We start from the raw sequence: 20274 nt of genomic DNA on the forward strand, positions 1-20274 counted from the left end.
CGTTTCTTTGAGGAAAAGTGACTACATGAGCAATGCTCATCTCCCAAAGGTTGGATTCTTTTAGGTATTTTAGAACATCTGAGTTTTATCAGAGCAACACGTGTGATGAAGACATGGATTTGAAGACTCTGTTCCCTTCCTTGGCCTGGGCCATCTCAAGGCACAGTCACCCCCTTGAGCCTGCACCTCCATCTACAAAGGAGCCCCTGTCCCTTTGGGCCAGTGGTCCCCCACTTGGAAAGAACAGCTCTAGGCTGGACGGCTGAGGGCAAGTCCAATCCAGGGGGTAATGCTTGTGGTCACCCCAGGTCTGAGTCCAAACAGGTGGGGCTTGCCATGAGGGTGGGGGTGGGGTGCAGGAAACAAATTGCCAGCCCTACGGAACTGGGAAGGGAGTCCTGAGTTCACTCAGCCCCACCCAGCAGGCAGGATGCCCCCAAGAACACCAGGGATGAGAGGGAACCAGGGAGGTGGATGGGAAGTGGGGGTGGGGTACAGTGCAAGGTGTGTGGGAGTCAGGGGAGGGGAGGGAGCTGGGATGCCCTGAATGAGAAGAGGGAGGGGCTGGGACTCAGCTCCTGGACTGAGAGCCCAGCAGGGTCTCCTCTTAGCCCTAGAAGTTACCCCTGGGGAGGAACTCAGGAGCACGCCTTGCTTTGGAAGCAGGACCCCCATGGAGACGTACCATTAGGGGACTAGGTGGAGTGGAGGGAAGAGAGAGCAGCAGAGGCCTGGCTCAGGGGCCCAAGGAGCCTTCCTGCTGTCCCCACAGGAGTGGATGATCTGTAAGGCCTGGCCATTCATGCTGCTCTGGACCCCAAACCCTATCCTCGCCTGACTGTCAAGGCCAGGGCCCTGGTGTCAGCAGGGGTCCCAGTGTGCAGAGTGGCTGTGACAGATGAACAGGGCCTGGGGACAGCCTTTGCACCCCGAGCAGAGGCACCTTCAACAGAGCCCTCTCCTCCCGCCCACCCATGTCCCCAGGCTGGTGGCTTTGGTCCCAAGGACTCCTGAGGGTGCTTGTCTGAGGGGCTGCCCCCTGGAAGTTGCAAATGTGGCTTCTTAGGCCTGAGCAGAGGGAGCACACCCCCCTCGCAGGGAAGCTGTGGGCCTGCGGGAGTGATGCCAGCCTTGAGGAGTCACCAGGAACCGGAACGCAGGGAAGGTGCAGGGGAATTCTCCCAGGCACTGCACCCACTTCCCTGGCAGCCTGCACACTCTGTGCCTCAGTTTCCCCTACCCACAGGGCCCATGAGCTGTCGGGATCTAGATGCATGAAAATCATTTGTACAGGGACATGCGTCCATGTTGTCTGGCTCTCCCCACCTGCTACGGTCACCCCCTAAATCGGGAGGCCCCTTTACATTTGCATATTTGTGAATTGGTGCCTGTGGGGCCCCATAAAGATGGTGGAAATGGGAGACGTCGCCCAGCAAACATCCCTTAACAGCAGTACCTTCGGGGTCCTGTGGTGACTTCCACCAGCGAGCAGGACTTGAGGGGCGCGGGGGTGTCACGGAGCGAATTAACATAACGACTCGAAGCAGCTCTGCTGTCTCACAGCGTTTTTTATTAGCAATACCAAGATAAGTTATTGAAGCATTTTAGAATTGTTTTACATTCCATTCATAAATGACCTAACTTGTAACTCAGCGCACAGCACACTGCAGATATAGTTTGACACTTACTCAGAAAGCTACAATTATTAGGACTTACATGCCTCCATTACCCCGTTACCGGGAGCACCTCCACGTGTCTAATTACTCAACAGCACTGGGTGCCAGGGCCCACGACAGCCGGCACACCTTCGCACATTTTGCTTCAACCACTGCTTGTCCGTTGCGAGCGTCAAGGTGCCGTCCCTGGGGTCTGGCTGTCACCTGCTCCTGGGGAATGTGACCACCCGACACAATGTTACACTAGCAATGTTACTGCTTAAATACTTGGGAGAAGGGTAAGGACTGCGCTTCTGGGTTCTTCTAAAGTGTTACAAAGTACAGGACGATCAGACATGGGACCAGGACCACGTCAGGGCCACCTGGGGAAGGGAGTGGGCACCGCTGGGCCCCTGGAAGGCGTTTCATAGGTGGGGCACCTTCGACCACCAGCAATCGTCACTGGAGATGCACGACTCCAAGGGAGCTGCTGTCCCTGCTCACGTCACTAAGCCCTGGCAATCCCGGCGATTACGACAAGCAGGGAGCGTGTGGGGCAGCACTTCAGCCTCCCTGCTTCTCCGCCACACATGCTGCAGGTGGTGCGCCGTGTGTACACGTACCTATGCCAACAGTAACTATTTATTCAACACGCATATGTGTGTACAGTCTTCTCTTGACTCTACGCGAGGGACGGGCTGAGGAGAGCCGCCGACGGAGGAGCGCGGACACACAGGGGCAAGTCCAGCTAGACCGACTAGAACGGGGTGTCACTTACCTGCAAGAGAATGTGCACATTCATTAAATCCAGAACCATGGGGGCGAGAAACCTGAAAGCAAGGGAGGGCCGAGCCTCCCTGTTTAATGGGGTCATGGCAATAAAGCAACATTTGTAAGACTGGGTCCTCCGTCTCTGGCTACGGCAAGAAGAGCCTAAGTGGTTAGAGCAGGTTGGCAATTAGGCGCAGAGGTGCCGGTGATCAGCGCTCGGTAAGAGGAGATAATCGCTGCGCGTTAGAAAGCGGGGCTCTGCACGCAACATCTGAACGTGGAAAGAGAAGGACCCGACTCCTCAGCAGCTAAGCAGCGGCCTGTGTGTAGGTGGCGGTCGGAGCCAGCCAGGCCTTCGCTTCAGCAGCCGAGGACAGCAGATGCCACAGAGGAAGCTCAGCTCAGGAGCACAGTGCTCCTGGCCCAGGTGGGGGCTGGGCCTACTGGGGGACTCGGCATTTCCCTGGGGATGTGGGTGTCTGTTCTGACAACACTCTCGGCATTCTCTTCCTCCCTCCCAATCTGAAGTCCTCGCCGGGGAGGAAAAGTATGTGAGTGTGTACGTATGTCTGTGAGTGAACATGTGTGAGCGTGTGTGTCAGTGTGTGTGTCTGTGAGTGTGTGTCTGTGTCAATGTGTGTGCATGTATGTGTGCCTGTGTGTGCAAGTGCGTGCATGCATGTGTGAATGTGTTTGTGTGCCTCCACGTGTGTGTGTATGTATGTGAGTGTATGTCAGTGTGTGTGCCTGTGTGTGCGTGCATGTGTGCTTGTGTGTGTACTGAACCAAAGAGCTCTCCTCTCCCTGGGAGGAGTCCTGGGCGGTAGGTGTCATGCGATCCAAAGAGAACATGGACAGGACAACATGAAAGCTCCAGACTCCCTCCCACTTCAGAGGCGCTGCTGACTCAGACAGTAGCTTTTGTACCAAAAATATGCAACGAAAGGGACGGAGCATCAACAAGGTTAGATGTCACCAGTGTTTGCGGTTTACAGACACCGTCCATTTGTTTGCTCTGCAATGGGGAGAGGATCATTTGGCAAATACAGTGGTAGTCACACCACAGCCTGTCACCCTGCAGGGAAAACAACATCACGCAGCGGCGCCCCGTTTCACGTGAAGGGGCCGGGAGGGGGCACTGCCCTTCAGAGGCTGCCCCTCTGTCCCACTCCGCACATCGCGAGGCTTTGGAGGAGGGCACGGGAGTGCCTGTCCGGGGCTGCTGGTTTCTGTGGGGGACCAGGGACAGCACCTATGCTCTGTCCCGCCGGAGTCCGGCAGCCAGCTGGGCAGAGCGGGATGGGGCGCTGATTGGCAATGGTTTACGGATCTATCCTACTGGGATCTGGCATCAGACCCAGGACACAAGCTGTTACAGGAAACGGGCTGACTGTGAACGGAGAAGTCCCACAGAGAGAGCGAGGCAAAGGTGCGCTCGACCCCCTTGACCCACACTCTCGGGAGCCACCCAGGAGCTGCCAGAGGAGGGGGTGGGTGAGGGCCCCGAGGGCTTGAGCCACAGCATCGCCCCTCCAGAGACCGATCAGACCCCACAGCCGCGATCCTGGCTCGCACACACCTGGCAGACTGAGATGTCTTGTTCCTCTTCTGGCACCGTTTTCCTGACATAACCTCCTTTCTTCAAGGCCACACCTCGGCACTCAGAATCAGCCAGGAGACCACAAGTGTGCCGACTGCCCCAGGCCACACGCACCAGCCACCTAGGCTCAGGGTCTCCACAGACAGGCCGTGCTCACGACTCATGCACACCCCGGCCACCACGCACGCCCTTGGCAATCACTACTGACCATGGACCTCAGCCACTCCTGGTCAGACACTGAGCAGGGGCATCACCTCCTACCAAAAGCACTGGCCCCCCGTCAGGAGTAGGACAGGATAGAAACAAAGTGGTGTGACCTCACGATGGGCTCTCAGCACAGAATCACCCTCCAAGCTGACTCCCCCACCTCCCAAGGAGCAGCTACCACTGAGCTGGCAGCCAGAGGGCATAAAACACGTCTCCAGACCCACAGTGGAAAATAAGGGCTGTGCTTCCTAGTGCTAAGGGGACAACTGCTAGCAAAAGACACTTGGACACCGGCATCACTTCCTTGCAGCGTCCCCATGTGGATGTCACCTCCACTCTCAATACCAACTCCACTGAGAGACGCTGGTCCAACCTTTTACACCCTCCACCTCCGTCTCCATCTCTGTTCACCTCACACTCGCCCATCAGGGAGGCCACTGAGCTTTCACAGCCCAAGTGCAGCCAGAGCCAAGTCCAACCTGCCTCCTCTTCCTCCGCCCACCTCACCATGACACGGGCTCTGGAACCACCACACATGAGGGCAGGCACCCCTCCTGGAGGCAGAGACAGGTACCCAGAGGGAGCCCTGGGGCTGCTGACCAGGTTGCTCCCTGCCTTGTTTCCCTGGCCAGTGGAGGGACAGTGGACAGGTTTCTGCATGTCTTCTTATGGGACAAGGGACAGCCACAGCAACGTAACTCCCCTGACACCAGAGCAGGAGCCCTATCCCATGGCCTGTCTTGGTCATACAGCTGAGTGGAACCCAGCCTCTGTCCGCTCGCTGTGGATGGCCGCCTGGGCGGGACCCTGCGGAGCAGAGCGCGGTGGGGAGGCCACAGGGGCTGTGAGCCAAAGGGAGTGGCTCTCTGGGTGGCAGACTGAGCTGAGAGACAGCGAGGTGCTGGAAGACAGAAGGAGCGTTGCCAGAGTGCCACTGGGCTCTCTGCGTCCATTTCACTACTCGTTTTAGAATCCATGAGGCAAGAGGGCCGACGGACCCTGTAATTTTTTAGAAAGGGGTCCCAGTTGTCGCACTGCTGTGAGAGAACCCTCAGTCGCAGCATACTTTAGGTCCGACAAGCCGGTCTCCCAATAACCTGAGTTGTGAGTGTCGGGGCTATTGCTGTTAATGCCCCCGCCACCTCTTCGCTTCCTCACAGGCCCCGGCAGTCCCTCCGTCCAGAGCACAAGAGCCCCACGCCCGTAATGGACATGCGGGTGGGTTCTCCGATGGGGATGGCTCCCAAGCAGAGCTTCGAAGAGTAAGGGGCCAGGTCACTGCTCTTTCCCTCACCCAAGTTTAATTCCTCCCCATCGGCCCTGACCCCAGCTCACCAGAGGACACAGAGCAAACCCTGCACGCAAGACTTGACCCACACTGGCCCCCAGCCGTCCACCCCGAGTTCAAAAGGCAAGGAGCCCGGAGCAGAAGGGCCGGCTTGCTTTCCATAGCCACAAGCTCTGCGGCCCCGCAGGCAGCCTGCCCGGGAGCCAAGCACACCGGCCTGCGCTGTGGCACACATGGAAGCCTGTGACCCTGAGTACTCCGGCCACCAAGCCACCAGCTGACCCAACAGTTCATCAGATCTTTCAGACTGGACAAGGGGGCTTCTGCCTTGTCTTGTATGTGGATGTCAGTGCTGCTCTGATCTTCCTGTCCCCTAATTAACTATCATGTGGATCCTGTCCCATTACAAAGCCAAGGTCGAACCTATTCCAACAAGACCACAGCTCATCCATACCTTCCCACAGCACAAGGGCCCCTGTTCATCATGTTCTCCAACTGAATGAAGAGACATGGCTGTGCCTGGAGTCTGAAGTCACTGCCAGGAGAAAGAGCTGGGACTGGGGCTGGATTTAACATAACAAGACCAGTGAGTCCCGACTCACTCTAGAACCAAGGTGGCATAGGGTTAACTGTCACATGTTCGACGGCTCTGTCCCCTGGGGAAGGATCTATGAAAATCCACGCACACTCTCAACATGGACACACACTGCAGGCCTCCCCCACCCAAGAGGCTGCTTGGCCTCTCTCCTCCTGGTCTCTCTCCTGTACCCGGGTTACAACTGACCTCTAGGAGTGGGCAGCGCACACTGGCCAGGATCCCAGGTCCCTGACCCCGAGGAAGGCAGGAGCCAAGACTGAAGGTTAGGAGGCAGGCACACAGACCTCGGGGAGCACCAGGAAGTGAGCCACCACGAGGACCACCACAGACCGAGGGTCAGAGGCCAAATCACCAGCACGTGTCCGAGGAGCTGCTGAGCTCCGTGGGGTGTCCTCAAGATCTGAATGAGGTTTGCCCTCAGGTTTGATTACATTCACCCTTATGAGGACCGAAACAGACGGGTACACACCCCTCCTGCAAGACTGTTTTCAGGGGCATCGAATGGAGGTTTAGGTTCACCATCCAGACAAAATCAGACCCCAAACTCTCCAGGGATGAGAAACACTGGGCTCACTCTTGGGCTTGACTCACTCTGGCTTCCTGACCCAACCAGACCTCAGGCTGTGGGCCATCCGGAACCCCATCTACTCTGAGTGGATCAGGAGGGGAGTAAGTGTGAGGGATATTTGATTTCTGTGCCAGCATCATGTCTCCTCTTACAAAGTCACACCAGTGGGGGTTAAACTGTTCAACTACTGCATGTGCTTCTTGCCATGGGAGAAACAGTGCACTCGACTGAGGGGAAGATGCCCTGTGCCCACTGGGAGCCCACTAGGTCTCAGCTTTCCTGCCAGACATTGGCTCGGAGGAGGGATGCGCAGGCCTGGACCTCCGGGAAAGTGGGGCACTGAGGCAGCCAGGAAAGAAACAGGGCCAGATATGGGGGGCGGGGGTGAGCACAGGGTCAAGCCCATCTGGAGCAAGAGGGCCACGTCCCCACCCCCCCGCCCGGGACAGGTGGGCCAGAGCAGGGTCTGCTGCCGCTTCCCAGCTAAAGCGAGCGGGAGAGGAACAGGCCCGACGAGTGCAGAACCTGGCTCTCTGAAGCCAGACCGGCTTGTTTTGGCTTCTCACCTGAGTGCAGGTGGAGCAGGGCACCTGCAGCCTCGTCTGTGGAAGCCACCAGGATGGCCTGAGGTCTTCGTCTCCCTCTTGGAGAGGAGCCACAACTAACCCAGCTCTGCTGCCCGAGGTTGACAAGCCAACGTTCTGCACATCCCCAGAAACTCAGGGGTGTTGTGAGCTGCTGTCTGGGGAGGGTGAGCAGTGCCTGGGAGCTGGGCTCAGAGAGGAAGGGCTCACAAGACAGAGCAGCTTCCCGTGGGCGCCCCCACCCTCGCCTCTGCCAAAGGACACCACTGGGCAAGCTTCCTCCGAGACGAGGCGGCAGCTTCCTTCCGTGATAGGACCATGGGAAAATTAATAGGGGTAATATGAGCTCATTTCAATAATAAAGAGCTTATGAACACGCCAGGTTTTGATCTTTTCTGATGCATGGATTCCTGGCAGGAACTAGGTCCTACTTAGGTATTTGAAAGAGCTGAAAATAGATTTTTTTTAAAAATCCCCAAACAACAATAAAAGAAACCACCCCAATCACAAACTTAAAACAACAATAAAAAAAAAAGATTGAACATCGCTCCCCCAGAAGAAGAGGGGGAAAATTGGACTGGCATGAAACCCTTTTCTGTTCCTTTTAAATATTGTTTTTAACAGCTTCAAAAGTAATGAATTGTATGTGGCTAAAAATAGAACTGGGTGCTGGGGAGGGGGCCTGTGACCACTCAGCATAAGGGACTGTCAATATTTTTTGGAGCTGTCAGCAATCAATTTCATGATTTTTGAGAATTCAAAAAATATTTCTGACTGTTTGATCCAGTTCCTAGTGAATTAGGAAAGGAGAGGGGGAAAATATCAAATTAAATTATGAACCGAGTCCAGCTTCCTGAATCCCACTGTGTGTACAAGGATCATCAGATCATCAGGGGTTAAAAAATACCCCCTCCCTCCCTTCTTTCCTCCCTCCTTCCTTCTCTCCCTCTCTCCCTCCCCTTCCTCCCTCCCTTCCTTTTTCAACAAGTGGCATAAGTCGCAGAATTCCAGTCACAGAGTAAAGATGGAAGGTACCAGGACTTCTGGGGCTGAGCTTCTGTGCAGAGGGGCTTCCCAGGGGACCATCTGAAGGCCAAGAGGAGAACGCGCCCCTCCCTGCCCACCTCACACTCCTCTGCTCCAATTCTAGGCCTTGAACGTACTGTCGCTTTTTAAGATCTGGAACTGCTTGGGGGTGACCGTATTCTTGGAGGAGGTAAAGAGGTGCCGGCTGGCCAAGCAGAGCAGCGGGTGTGGGTCCGAGACACATAGGACCCCAACGCCGGCAACTCAGGACTGCACAGTGCGCATTTCTCATCAGGACAACAGACAGACGGGAAGAGACGGACGGACAGAGGCAGCAGGACAGAAGGCAACAGTCACAGTCACTGCCATGTGGTGTCTAAAGATGAGTCAGACGGGCACACGGCCCCCCATCTGGAGAGGGTTAGCAGTGCGGCACCTAGAACCCTCCCGTCTGCGGAGGCAGCTCCGGCTGAGCAAGGCAGCGAGCGCGGGCTTTAGGCATCTCACCCATCAGTTAAAAATACTGAAAAGCTTGCAAGGTACCACGTCTCTTTTTACTTTTGTTTTTTAAGTATCTTTCCCCCTTCAAAATATGGATTAAAAGCAGGAGTAGTTCGCACCGGGAGACCCCACCCCTTCCAGGCCCGGGACAGGCCTTCGGGATCACTGCCACGCAAAGGGGGGCCCAGCGTGCGAGTCCTGACACTCGCTCAGGACTGTCCGTGCTGCATCTACAGCACCGTTGGGGCCTCTTTCATGTTTATTCAAAACCTGCTAATGAAAATGTCTATCTCGTTTTTTGAGAAAATGCACAACTCAGCACTGATGCTTTGGGACATGAACTCAGGAAGAGGGTTCTACAACTTACCACACAAGTCCGGCCTCTTGACGCATCCCGAGCCGGCCGTGCCGCCGGCAAGTCCGTTAAAGGCCGCTAAGCCGTCGGCGCTGTAGGCCCTGAGGACCGACAGCATGTTCAGCTGCTTCTCGGGGCCTGGGGGCCCCCGCTCAGGCCGGGGCAGGCCCGCCCCGGGGTCCTGAGCTGGAAGCAGGCCCGGGCTGTGCCACGGCTTCTCTGACGCCTGGGGCAGGGGTGACGCCAGCCCCTGGCCCGGCTGCAGGGCGCCTGCGGGCAGCAGGCTGTCCCCACCCTCGCCGCCGTCCTTGCTGAGGGCCGACTGCGGCTTCCTTGTCATCTCGGGCTCCGTTTCAATCTCGTCCTCGTTGTCCCCCTGGGTGGAGTCCATGTCCTCCGAGGAGGCGATGTCGGACAGGTCCTCAGTAGTGTTCTTGTCAGCGGTGTCGGGGATCACGATCGGGGCGTCATCTTCTGAGTGGGCCTTGCCATCCGGCCCCTTGTTGGGGCAGGAACTGGGGGCTCCTGAGCCCACCACGCCCGGGTAGACGCCAAACTGCTTGTAGAAGTCTGACGGGAAGTTACGGAATGCAGGGTCCACGTGGCTGGGCCACGGGCCACTCTTCTGCTCCCCCAGAGTCTCCTTGGCCTGCCCTTGGGCAATCTTCTCCGAAGCAGAGTCTGGAGGCCCGATCAGGTTGGCCAGTGCCACCTCCTTGCTTGATTGTACCAGGGGCAGCAGGGCCACTTTGCTGGCCTCCCGGACTTGCTCTTTGCAATGGACGGCCAGCCCCACGGCATGATCTCTGCGTTTCGCTTTGCCCAGGTGGTTGGCCTGGAGGTGAAGGGCCATGAGCTCCATGGACGACGTCGTGAAAGCGCAGAACAAGCAGCCGTGCCACGCGATGCTGTCCTGCACCGTTACCTGGGAGCCGGGAAGGGAGGTGGCATCGGGCCGCACAGACAGGTCCAGAGGCTCGTACTGAGACTTCTCCGACTTCCTCGGGGCCGCCTTCCCACCACCCTTGTCCTCGCCGCCATCCACCCCGTGGACTTTCGCGGAGGGAGGGTCACACAGGGCTTTGTCCTTCAGGTCCTTCTCCTTCCTCAGGGAGCTTAAGACAAAGCTGTCCATGAAGGCCTGCAAGGACCCTTGGAAACTCACGCCGTTGCTCACGACGCTTTGATAGGCTCTTCCAATTTCGGAGAAGTGGGTGCTTTTGGAGGGAAGGTCAGTGCCTTTCAGAGCATCCGAAGGGGCCTCCGAAGACATGCGGGTGGCCTGGCCGGGGTGGTCCCCGGACGAGAGCACTCCCGACGTCCACTGCTGGGAGGCGGGCCCGCCTCTGAAGTCCATGCCGGGGAGGCCCTTGAAGGCGCCCCTCAGGATGTCGGGCCTGACAAACAGGGCGGCTTTGCCCGGCAGCTCGTCCCTGTGGTCTTGGCTCAGGGGCTGTCCAGACAGGGCCCCTGTCCCGTTCTGTCGCTCCCGGTGATGCCGCTCTAAGTGGTACTTTAAGGAGGCAGACTGGGTGCCGGCATAGTCACAGTGGGGACACTTGTAAGGTTTCTCACCTGTAAGGTTTTGGCATAGGAGAGAAAAAAAGTGTTTATCTCACTTTGGTGTGCTGAACAAGGCTAGAAGGATCAACATTTGTTCTTGGAAACAAAGCAGCTCCAACTAATAATTAGTCAGCGAACGACTGCTCTTTAATAGGAGGGTAATTCGTACTCTTCAGCCTTTTTAATGATTTTGTACCGTTTGGGACTGTTCAGGATGACATACTATCTGCACACAATTAGCTATCTCTTTCTTTATCTAACATGTGAAAACGGCTATAGATTTAAAAGCTATGATTATGAAAATTAAGCATAATAATTTCAACCACAGTGATCATTAAAAGTAGAAGTTAGACGATGTATGTAACCAATGGCTGGTTGCAATATTTTGTGTATACAATAGCTCTGAAATTTGTTTAAATTATACACATGGAAACCATTTTTAAACCTAAAAATTTTATGGCCCTGTTACGCAAGACTGAAATGAGTGATTTAAGTCTTGCTCTGCAGTAAATCATGGATATAATTAGCAAATGGCACACAGCACGGGCAATTCATCATTATTTGGAGGGCACCCTTCCAGACGGGCTCAGAGAGCTGCAGACCCACGGCATTGTTTCTAAATAAAGAACTATAAATACCGATTCTATAAAATATTAATACCATTACGGTGCATTACGATTGCAGCACGTAAAGACATGTAGTTAAGATAAAAAGCAGTCAATAAAACTTAAAAGAAAACGAGTAATAAAAAGGTACAAAACATATTTAGTTTCTGTATTTGAAATTAACATTATCTACTGGTCTTTGTAGTGCCTTAAATTTGTACTAATGGCAAACCTATTGCTCCGGTAGTAAAATGTGTAATTTACCTGCAATAAGCTCTTTCTAGAGAATAAAAATAGCTTTAAGGAGAGTTTTAAAACATATAAGGCCATTTTCATGAATTAAAATTTATTTAAATTCAACACCCAACTTCTATTGCGCTTTCCTCCACGGAAGAGACACAGGTACATACTACTTGGGCCTGCCAAGTTGTGAGACGGAGGGGACAGGAGGCCACACACCTGAACTTAAATACATCCCAAGAATTCATTAGCAATCCAGAGTCTTCCCTAGACCTTGGGATGGAAAACCTCTCAGGGCGAAGGCAACTGTAACAGTCTTGTTAGCTGCTCACAATGGCACCTGTCCATTCCCACAGTGATTTCTCTGAGGAAGCTCAGTGTCCCCACCCTGTGCTTGTCTAGGGTAAACCAGACTAGGTCACCAGGGAATGGTGAGTTCTAAAGACATCTTCCTGAGCCTGGGCTCAGCTGGTGCTGTGACTCCTGTTCTCCAAGTGTGGACATTTGGGGGTGACACAGTTGAAGAGGGGAGGACTTGGTAGCCAGGAGGGCCATCGGCCCAGTTCTAGGCAGGGGACTCCACCTCACCCCCAGACTGAGTGCCAGCCTCATCCGTGTGGTGCCATGTGCCCCCACTCAGCAGCTGCGGGGCTCCCTGAGCAGCTCCAGCTGGCCTTGGGTCCAGGAGGGTGTCTAAGTGGAGAGGTCATGGTGTCTCCAGCTGGACCCCTGCTATGAATCTAGAGGAAGACGCTGCCCCTCTGACGTGAGGTATATATGGCTTTAGTCCTGTGAGGCCCAGATTCACATCGCCACTGCTGTTTGGACATCTCATCGGAGACCACAACACCCTCCATGGAACGGAGCTGTGCACAACACCACTGGCTGGCCTGGAAGTCGGCACCCTGCTGGAGCAGAGGCAGCCCCTGAAGCGGAGGGTGTTGTGGGTGAGGTGGTGGGGAATCGACCTGGCCATGGGTCAGTGGGCAGCTGGGGGTTGGGGTGAAGCCGCAGGTACTGGGTGAGACGCAGGCTGCATTTCAGGGACACACCTGTGGACCTTTATGTGCACTTTAGTCATGTATTGGATCAGGGTTTGCAGACAGTGCCTGGGCCTTCGTGGTGGGAGCTGCCGAGGGGGACCGTGGGCTGGGCCTGAGGCCTGGGTGGGCTGCACGGGTGTGTGGGCTCATTTCCAGGGGATGGGAATTTGAAATGCACATGGGGCTGTGGGTCTGACGCCCTAGGTTGAGTGGGGGCTGGAGTGGGCATTTCCCAGCATCCGTAGCAATTCTGATGCAGACAGTGGGAAGAGTGCACTGAAAAACCAAAGGGGAATTGCTTGAAGAGTTTTACAAACTGCTGACACCTAATCCTACCTCCACCCTCCAGAAATTCTGCATACTGGCCCAAAGCTCCCGCATGGCCTTCTGTGCACCTGGGCACAGAAACAAGGTGCAGAGCTCCCTGGGAAGTGGCCTTAGGGAGAGACCATGGGCAGCCGAGCAGAGAAGGACCCTGGACCTCTGCACCCAGGAGGTACTGAGAGTCTGGGCTGGGGACCAGGGACCCGGAGCTCTTTTGTGCTCCCCTGGGCACAAGATTCCCATGTTGGGACCTGTGCCTCCTCAACCTGTAATGTTCTCTGATGTCTCATGTCAGCTCTGGAAACCAGAGACACCTGTGCACACACACGTACACACCCGCACACCCTGAGATGCCTATGCACACACATGTCCCATCTGCACACCCAGGAAAGTGCAGAGTCATTCACACACATGAACTGATGGGTGAATGAGCACCTCCGTTCTCCCAAGTCAGGTGGGGAACTGAATGAAGAACCAGAGAAGAGGCTGTGCCCTCATGGCCTTCAGAGGAGACACGTCATGGTTATAAATGCAAGTGACATGCACGCACACATGCACATGAACCACGCATCACACACATACCACACACCACACACGCGCGCACGCGCACACACACACACACACTCCACACACGCTTGCTCTTCCATTTGGCCAACAGACAAATGCGAGTCCACCTGTGCTGATTGTTGCTTCCCAGTCAGTGCCCCCCATCTGGCCACTTGCTTCAGCCCAATGCAGGGCTGGCACTAACGCCACAGCTTCTGCCCAGCAGTGAGTCAGTGGGCCGCCCAGCGCCCCTGCCCAGCAGACTCTGCCCAAGACTTGGAAAGGTGTTCCCTGTACAGCCTCATGGTCCCAGCCATCCCAGACCCTGCCAGCAGCTCTGTCTAGTTGAGTGATTCGACACTTAGGCCTTAAATGAGTCCAAACCTACTGGGGGGAACCACTCAGGCTGCCCTGAGCTTTCCGGGGGGTCACCTGTGATGTTTGGGACTCTGTCTTTGCATCTGCCTGGTGTAGGGGCCTCATACTCAGCGCCCTCAGAGCCAGGCTGATCACAGGCTGCAGGAACAATGGGCTGGGGACCCAACACTTCTCCCACAGGGCAGCCGCCACTCAGGTCCAACCAGCAGTGGACACAGTGACCGCTGGCATTCTAGGAAAAGTCAGACTTCCAGATTTCTATGTGAAATACTCTGGTTTTTAAATATTGGAACTCACTTGAATACTTCTCCAAATGTGAGAGGACCACAGAGCCCACTCTACAGACTGGGTCTGGCCCGGTGGCCCTTCTGAAACCTGCGTCTGGGGAAAGGGGAGCCAATGCTGAGCTGTTATTCCCGCTGAACGAAGCAGGTCAAGACACCGGTGACCTTGCCTGGGGAAACCTCTCCCAACCTTTCAAGGGAATAAGACTTGGGCCCAAATAATGCCTTTCTAGAAAAGAGTTTAGCTAGAACAGGCATATAAACAGCAACTGTCACTCAGTGTGGCAATGGACTAAAGGCACAGCTGGTGTTGTAGAACTGTGCACCTGAAACCTATATAATTTTGTCAATAAATTATGTGTCACCCCAATAAATTCAATAAAAGGGGAAAAATTATTGGAACTGTCTTACTAGTGAATTATTAGTGAAACCAGCTTTCGCTGTTGTGGGGCTAAGGTGTCCATTCAGCTCTGACGCCTACAAGCAACTATAGAAGAAACTGTCAGAAATATACGGACAACTGGTTTAATTAGTGCATTATATCTATTTTTACACCGTCACAGTTTTCATCATTCTGAGTCTCCACTTTGCGCTTGATAAGCCCAAGGAGTAAGTTCCAAAAATAATAGGTGGGTCCGTATGGACCTCCTTGGAAATCCCTCTCCGGCTGTTCCGACGGGCCTCCACGTCACACCTGCTGGGGGTGTTTTTTGGTCTGTTTTGCTAACTTGACCAAAGTGTTCTTGGTCTGAAATTGAGTAACTGAATGTTTCCCGCGTTTGCAGCGTCTACTTAGTATTTATTTAGTCTCCTTCCCCGTCTTTACTTAGTTAATACCGGGAGAGATAAATGCGGTGGGGCCTTCACAGGGAAGCTCCAGTCCATAAATATAAATTGTGCACTAATTCCCCCAAAGCATATATGTGCTGTAAACCTGAAGACTTTCCACACAGCTGCTTATTGCTAAACAGTGCCTTGTCCAGAAGGGGACAATCTGTGTCTCTAATTGCTGTCACTGAAGCCGAGATTCATTATGTGACTTCCCCATTAAAATGTGAGCATTAATTTGTCTGATGAAATATCGCTCGCTGCAGTGTTCATTAGCCGTGGCCCACTGTATACGCACGTTGTTAGCTACCTAGAAACTGTGGTTAATTTCACTAATGGATATTTCCCTACTTAGTGTTTGGTAGGAAATTTACACTGTAACATTACCTCTGCAACTTTTAAGGAAATTTAAATCCAATCAATTATTTTCCACAAAAGTTTGGGATGTCGTTAGGGCAGGGAGAGAAGAAAGGGGGACGGTGGAGGAAGAACACAGGCTTTTAGTTCATCTTAGGGATGTGTACAAGTGATAGAATTTTAATTCAAAACAAAAAGGAACAGAAAGAACCATCTCCTTCGGGCAAGCTGATATTTTTTCCCCCTCTTTTCATAATCGCTCATGTGCCGGACCCCGCTAAGAAGAATGCATGCTCTCTCCTTTTAGAAGGGGAAATGGCAGAAGCTTGCGTGTCAACCAGTCCAATTCTGAAGATTTATTCAATGCGCCCTTATAAGTGTGAAAACGGCCTGGTTACCTCGCCTGGAAGAGGAAATGCAGAGGTGTCAAAGGTAAGGCCAGTGTAGTGAGGTGTCAGGCACCTGGGTGAGACCTGCATTTCTACCCACATCGACCCCAGGGGGTGCCGAGGCAATTCTCTAAGATGAAAGGGCATGAGGAGTAATTCCACCCCTGCCTCGGGCATGTATGTCGCTTTGAAATCACTGGGAGGCTTAGTCCACACACCTGTGGGTACAAATCACTTCCTTCCCCCCTGCTGGGTACTGTGCGTGTGCACTGTCCACGAAACAGCAAGATAATTCCTTAAAACAAGCCAAAGAGGCACCCAGAAAGGAAAAAATATCAACACAGTGCGGCAGTTAAAGGAAGGGGATTCCGAATTCAGCAGGCAGGATTGGGACCCGTAATCAATGCTGGGACACTCCCGGCGGGGACTTCACGTCTCAGTTCCCGCCCCTACCCAGGGCGGGTGGCACATGGTGACCGAGGTGCTGTGAGGCCAAGCCGTGAATTCGCTCCCTGTGCGTGACTGTGGGGCTGTCATCACCACTATCATTACTGTCACAGTTCCCCAGGGCCAAGCCGCTCTGATAGCAGTTGGCTGCTATAGGTCGTGTAGACATATCCTCCATCATGGGGGAAGATGACTCCAGGATCCCTCTGGCCCCACTGGGCACACAGCCCTTTGGGGTGCACGAGACAAGTCCTCTCACGTCCAGTCTCTGTGGTCCTATTGGGACAGAGGAGCCATGGGTCTGGTGACCAGCCTGCAGGCGAGAGCTGGGAGGGAACCTTTGTGCCCACTCAGCCAGCGTCCAGGCCGCACATGAAGACACGCCCCACGGCCCCCGAGACCCCTGGAAACCACTGCCCGCAGCTCTGTGCAAACCCACTGCCATCTGGAGTTCCCAAATCAAGGCCTGGCCAGCGCCTGCAGCAGCTCTGAAGCCGATTCACAGACCAGCACACAGCGCGAAGGGGAATCTAATGAGATTTACTTTAATGGTCCCTGAACTTTCTGCCTCCACGTTTTCACGAGTGAAGTTGTTTATCACATTTCTCCACAATGGTCATTCCGGAGACAATAGCGCTCCCCTGGGAAATCAGACACGCAGGTGAGCACAAAGAAACCCAGCGGCGATCCTGCGGCCAGCTCACTGTGGGGCCGAGGTGGGGGCCCATCTGCACCTGCCTCCTCCTGCCCACCAAGCCGACGCCCTGTAGCCTGGAGAGAGGCCCGGCTGGGCTGGAGGACCAACAGGGAGCGGGAGGAGGGACCGCCTGCCATGAAGCGGCTGCCAGCTCCGTCAGGGCAGCCCAGGGGCCACCTCTGCCTCCTGCCGCCTGTCAGGACGGGGTGTTTGCTGACGCACCTCTGTGATGGGTAATAGTATGTGTCCTCTTGGCTTGGCTACACGGTGCCCAGATACCTGGGTAAAGGTTTTCAAGGGTTTTTTGGCTGAGATAAACATTTCAGTGGTCGACTCAGAGAAGCAGATGCCCCCGATCCGACGTGGGGGGCTCGCCCAGTCCACTGAGGGCCTGAGCAGAACCAGGCGCTGAGGAAGGGCCACTCCGTGCCTGCCTGTCTGGAGCTGGGACATCGGTCTTCTCCCACCTTTGGACTCAGACTGAATCCTATCTCCAGCTGGTCACTGAAGATCTTGGGACAGCTCAGCCGTGTAGTCACAAGGGCCAATTCCTTATTATATATTTTTATATATTCTGTTTCAGAGGCCCTGACCCACACAGTCTCCTATCTGGCCCTGAATTCAAGTCGTGGGCACTTTCTCTAGGAGACAAACAGCACATGTCCAGTGTCTGGGTCCTGATCAGCCCAAGGTAATGTTTCAAGCAGGAGAGAAGCGCAGACTCCCCTGGGTGGGTGGCAGGAGCCAGCCTGGGGCAGCCTCCAGGGCCTGGGGTTCCCGAGACCTCCCTCTGCACTGCACAGAGCCGCCTGGGGCTCAGAGGACACAGAACAAGCTGGGGTACAGGTCGTCACACCTGTCAAATGGGGGTGGAGAGAAGAGCAGTCGCTGAGTGAGAGCAGTCCGCGGATGTCTCCTAATCAAGACTTCCCGTAGGGATGGACCTAAGAGGAAGCAGCCACTGGGCGCCTCCCATCCCAACCAATTAAAACACACTGGCGACACCCTAACATCTCATATGTCCCTATGGGTCCTGGTAGAAGAACTCCAGAAGATGGCATTTTGGGAAACGTGCTCTACGGCACCGACTACTGTCCTCAGCATCCTCGGAGACATCGCCCCGAAACGCAGAAACTAGAAGGGGAGGGGCCCCCGCACCCTGGGGGGTGAGCTCAGTCACTGCCGAGCGTCTTCACTTCGGTTCTGATTCCACGTGTCCCCTGCATCTTTACGTTGTCATCACGGATGTGATTTCAAACGCAGAGCACTGTCTGCGCTATTCAGACGCACACGTGCGAGCATTGTCCAACTCCTTTATTATCTGATAAAAGGGAAACTGGTCTTCATCTTATTGCCATTCTGCCGTTAAACATGGCAAATGCCGCTTGCGGGGGAGTGGGGGGCACATTTCCATAGCGTCTTTCATCTTCCCCATTCTGGGAAGTTCCCAGAATGCCTCTGTCTGAGGCCGTCTCGGCGTCTCCAAGGACTATTAGTCATACATTTCAGAAGTTTGTGAAGCAGAAAAAAACAGAACTTTGGAAAGACCATCTTTCTCAAGATTTAAAACTTCAAAAGGCAGCATCCATTTGCTTCTGTGCAGGTTCAGGACTCCTGGTGGCCTCTGTCCTCAGTTCCCCAGAATATTCTGGGAGCATCTCTCTTACCCTTGGACCTGCTGATTGGTGCCGGGCTCATGGTGTCAGCAGCCTCCTGGTTGGCAGGCACTGTCCCTTTCTCTCCTGACACAGTCCCTGGGGGGCCTGTGTCACAGGACACATGGCCAGGTCTCCACTCTTGCAACAGCCCCATGGCGGGTGCCCTGGGGGACTGTCCCTACATCCTGGCAGCCTGGGGATCCCCTAGAACTACCAGCACAGCCCCAGGGGACACAGTTGCCACCTGGGGGGGGGCGTGCACCTTGCCTTGAGGTGAGAAAGCCAGAGGTCTGAGCTCGGGTAGACGTCCCTGAGAAGGGGACATTGCTGCCACAGTCTGAGGTAGGAGCTGCTGGCGGGCCTGCACCAGACCCAGAGGCAGAAATCAGGGCCCTTCACCCAGCTCCTGGGGCAGGTCTGCCGTCCACAACCGCAGTTCAGCCCCACAGCCTGGCTGCCGCTCGTGGCTCCCGACGGTGTGTGTGTTCAGCCTGCCTTTCCCAACAGACCACAGGGTCCCACCGCACCTGTGCCTTCGGTGGCACCCCTGGCACCAAGCATGGGTTACAGGAGGGGGGTCACTCACGTGTGGTCACACACTGTGCACCTGCTGTGTGGAGGTGCTTGCGTGGGCCCTGGGACCTAGAAATCACGGCCGTTGAAGAGATAATCACTGTTGCCAGCTTCACATTCTACAAACAACCTGAACAGGGTCATCCTGTAAAGTGTGAAGTTGATGAAGAAAATAGAGCGGGGCGTTGGTGTTTCAGACGGGGAGTCAGGGCAGATCTCTCGGCGGAGATGATGGTGACCACCTGGAAGGAGAACATTCCAGGTGCAGGGAACAGTGGGAGCCAGGCCTCTGCACTGGAGGGACAAGAGGACGGCAAGGGGCTGGGAGGGAGCGAGGAGGCTCCCACGGGCTGGGTGATGGGTGGCACCTGGTGTGCGGTTTCGGGAGATCTCTCTTGGCCTGGGAGGACTCTGTGACAGCGGAAGTGCTCCGAGCCCAGAGAGCCAGGGACCACACTCCGCTGCTCCCAGTTCTGAAGGAGGCAGCGGCCGCGGCCCAGGGCCACCTGTCCTCATGGCTCCTCCCGTGTCAGGGGGATGTGTGGGTAGCAGGTCGGGTCCAGGTGAGGGCATCTCAGCTTTAACCATCGGCTGCACATGAGGCCTGTGCCACTAAATATCCTGCATGGCCCTGAGCTTTATTGATTCCTTGGGAAACAGACCGCAATTACTTTTTTAAATAGATGGCATATTTGTCTATCCTCTGAAGCAGCTCATACGGCAATAGATAAAGTGTCAGGAGAAAAAAAATCAAAGAAAATGGAGCGTCCACAGCTCAGAGAGATTTTTCTGTCCTATTGGCAATGTCCGAACAACTAGCAGACAAGCAGAGAGAACCATGACAGAGGGACAAGGCGGAGCCCGCGAGAGCTGCTCGCCGCAAGGGCCAGGATGAACAGAAATCAGGCCAGCAGCCATGCCCGTTTTGGTAGGAACATGTCATTCTTGTTTTGAGGAGAGCTTCCCTCCCTCCATGTCCTCCATCTGGCCCATCCCAGGTTCGGGCCCGTAGCCCTGGCTGGGTGACGTCAGGTGGGCTGTGACTTCCCCTTTTACACATAAGAGAGTCTGAGCTGGGCTGCCGTCACTCGGCACCTGAAAGATCGCTGGTCAGTACGGGGTTTGCAGGTGCCACCTCAACACAGCAGAAGGAAGCTGTCGGCCAAGTGTCCTTGCGCCTCGGGTCCCT

At 54.9% G+C, this 20274-nt stretch overlaps 1 protein-coding gene across 1 annotated transcript in view; it reads right to left on the reverse strand.

The window, feature by feature from the left end:
• Window positions 1–20274, reverse strand: part of ZNF536 (zinc finger protein 536) — a 169214-nt gene that overhangs the window by 94671 nt on the left and 54269 nt on the right. Inside the window, exon 3 of the mRNA XM_087827574.1 lies at window positions 9166–10728. Within this exon, the coding sequence (XP_087683700.1) occupies window positions 9166–10728 (1563 nt within the window). The remainder of the gene's footprint in view (window positions 1–9165; window positions 10729–20274) is intronic.

Source organism: Miniopterus natalensis, chromosome 18, assembly GCF_054644295.1.
Source record: "Miniopterus natalensis isolate mMinNat1 chromosome 18, mMinNat1.hap1, whole genome shotgun sequence".
Taxonomy (NCBI): Eukaryota; Metazoa; Chordata; class Mammalia; order Chiroptera; family Miniopteridae; genus Miniopterus; species Miniopterus natalensis.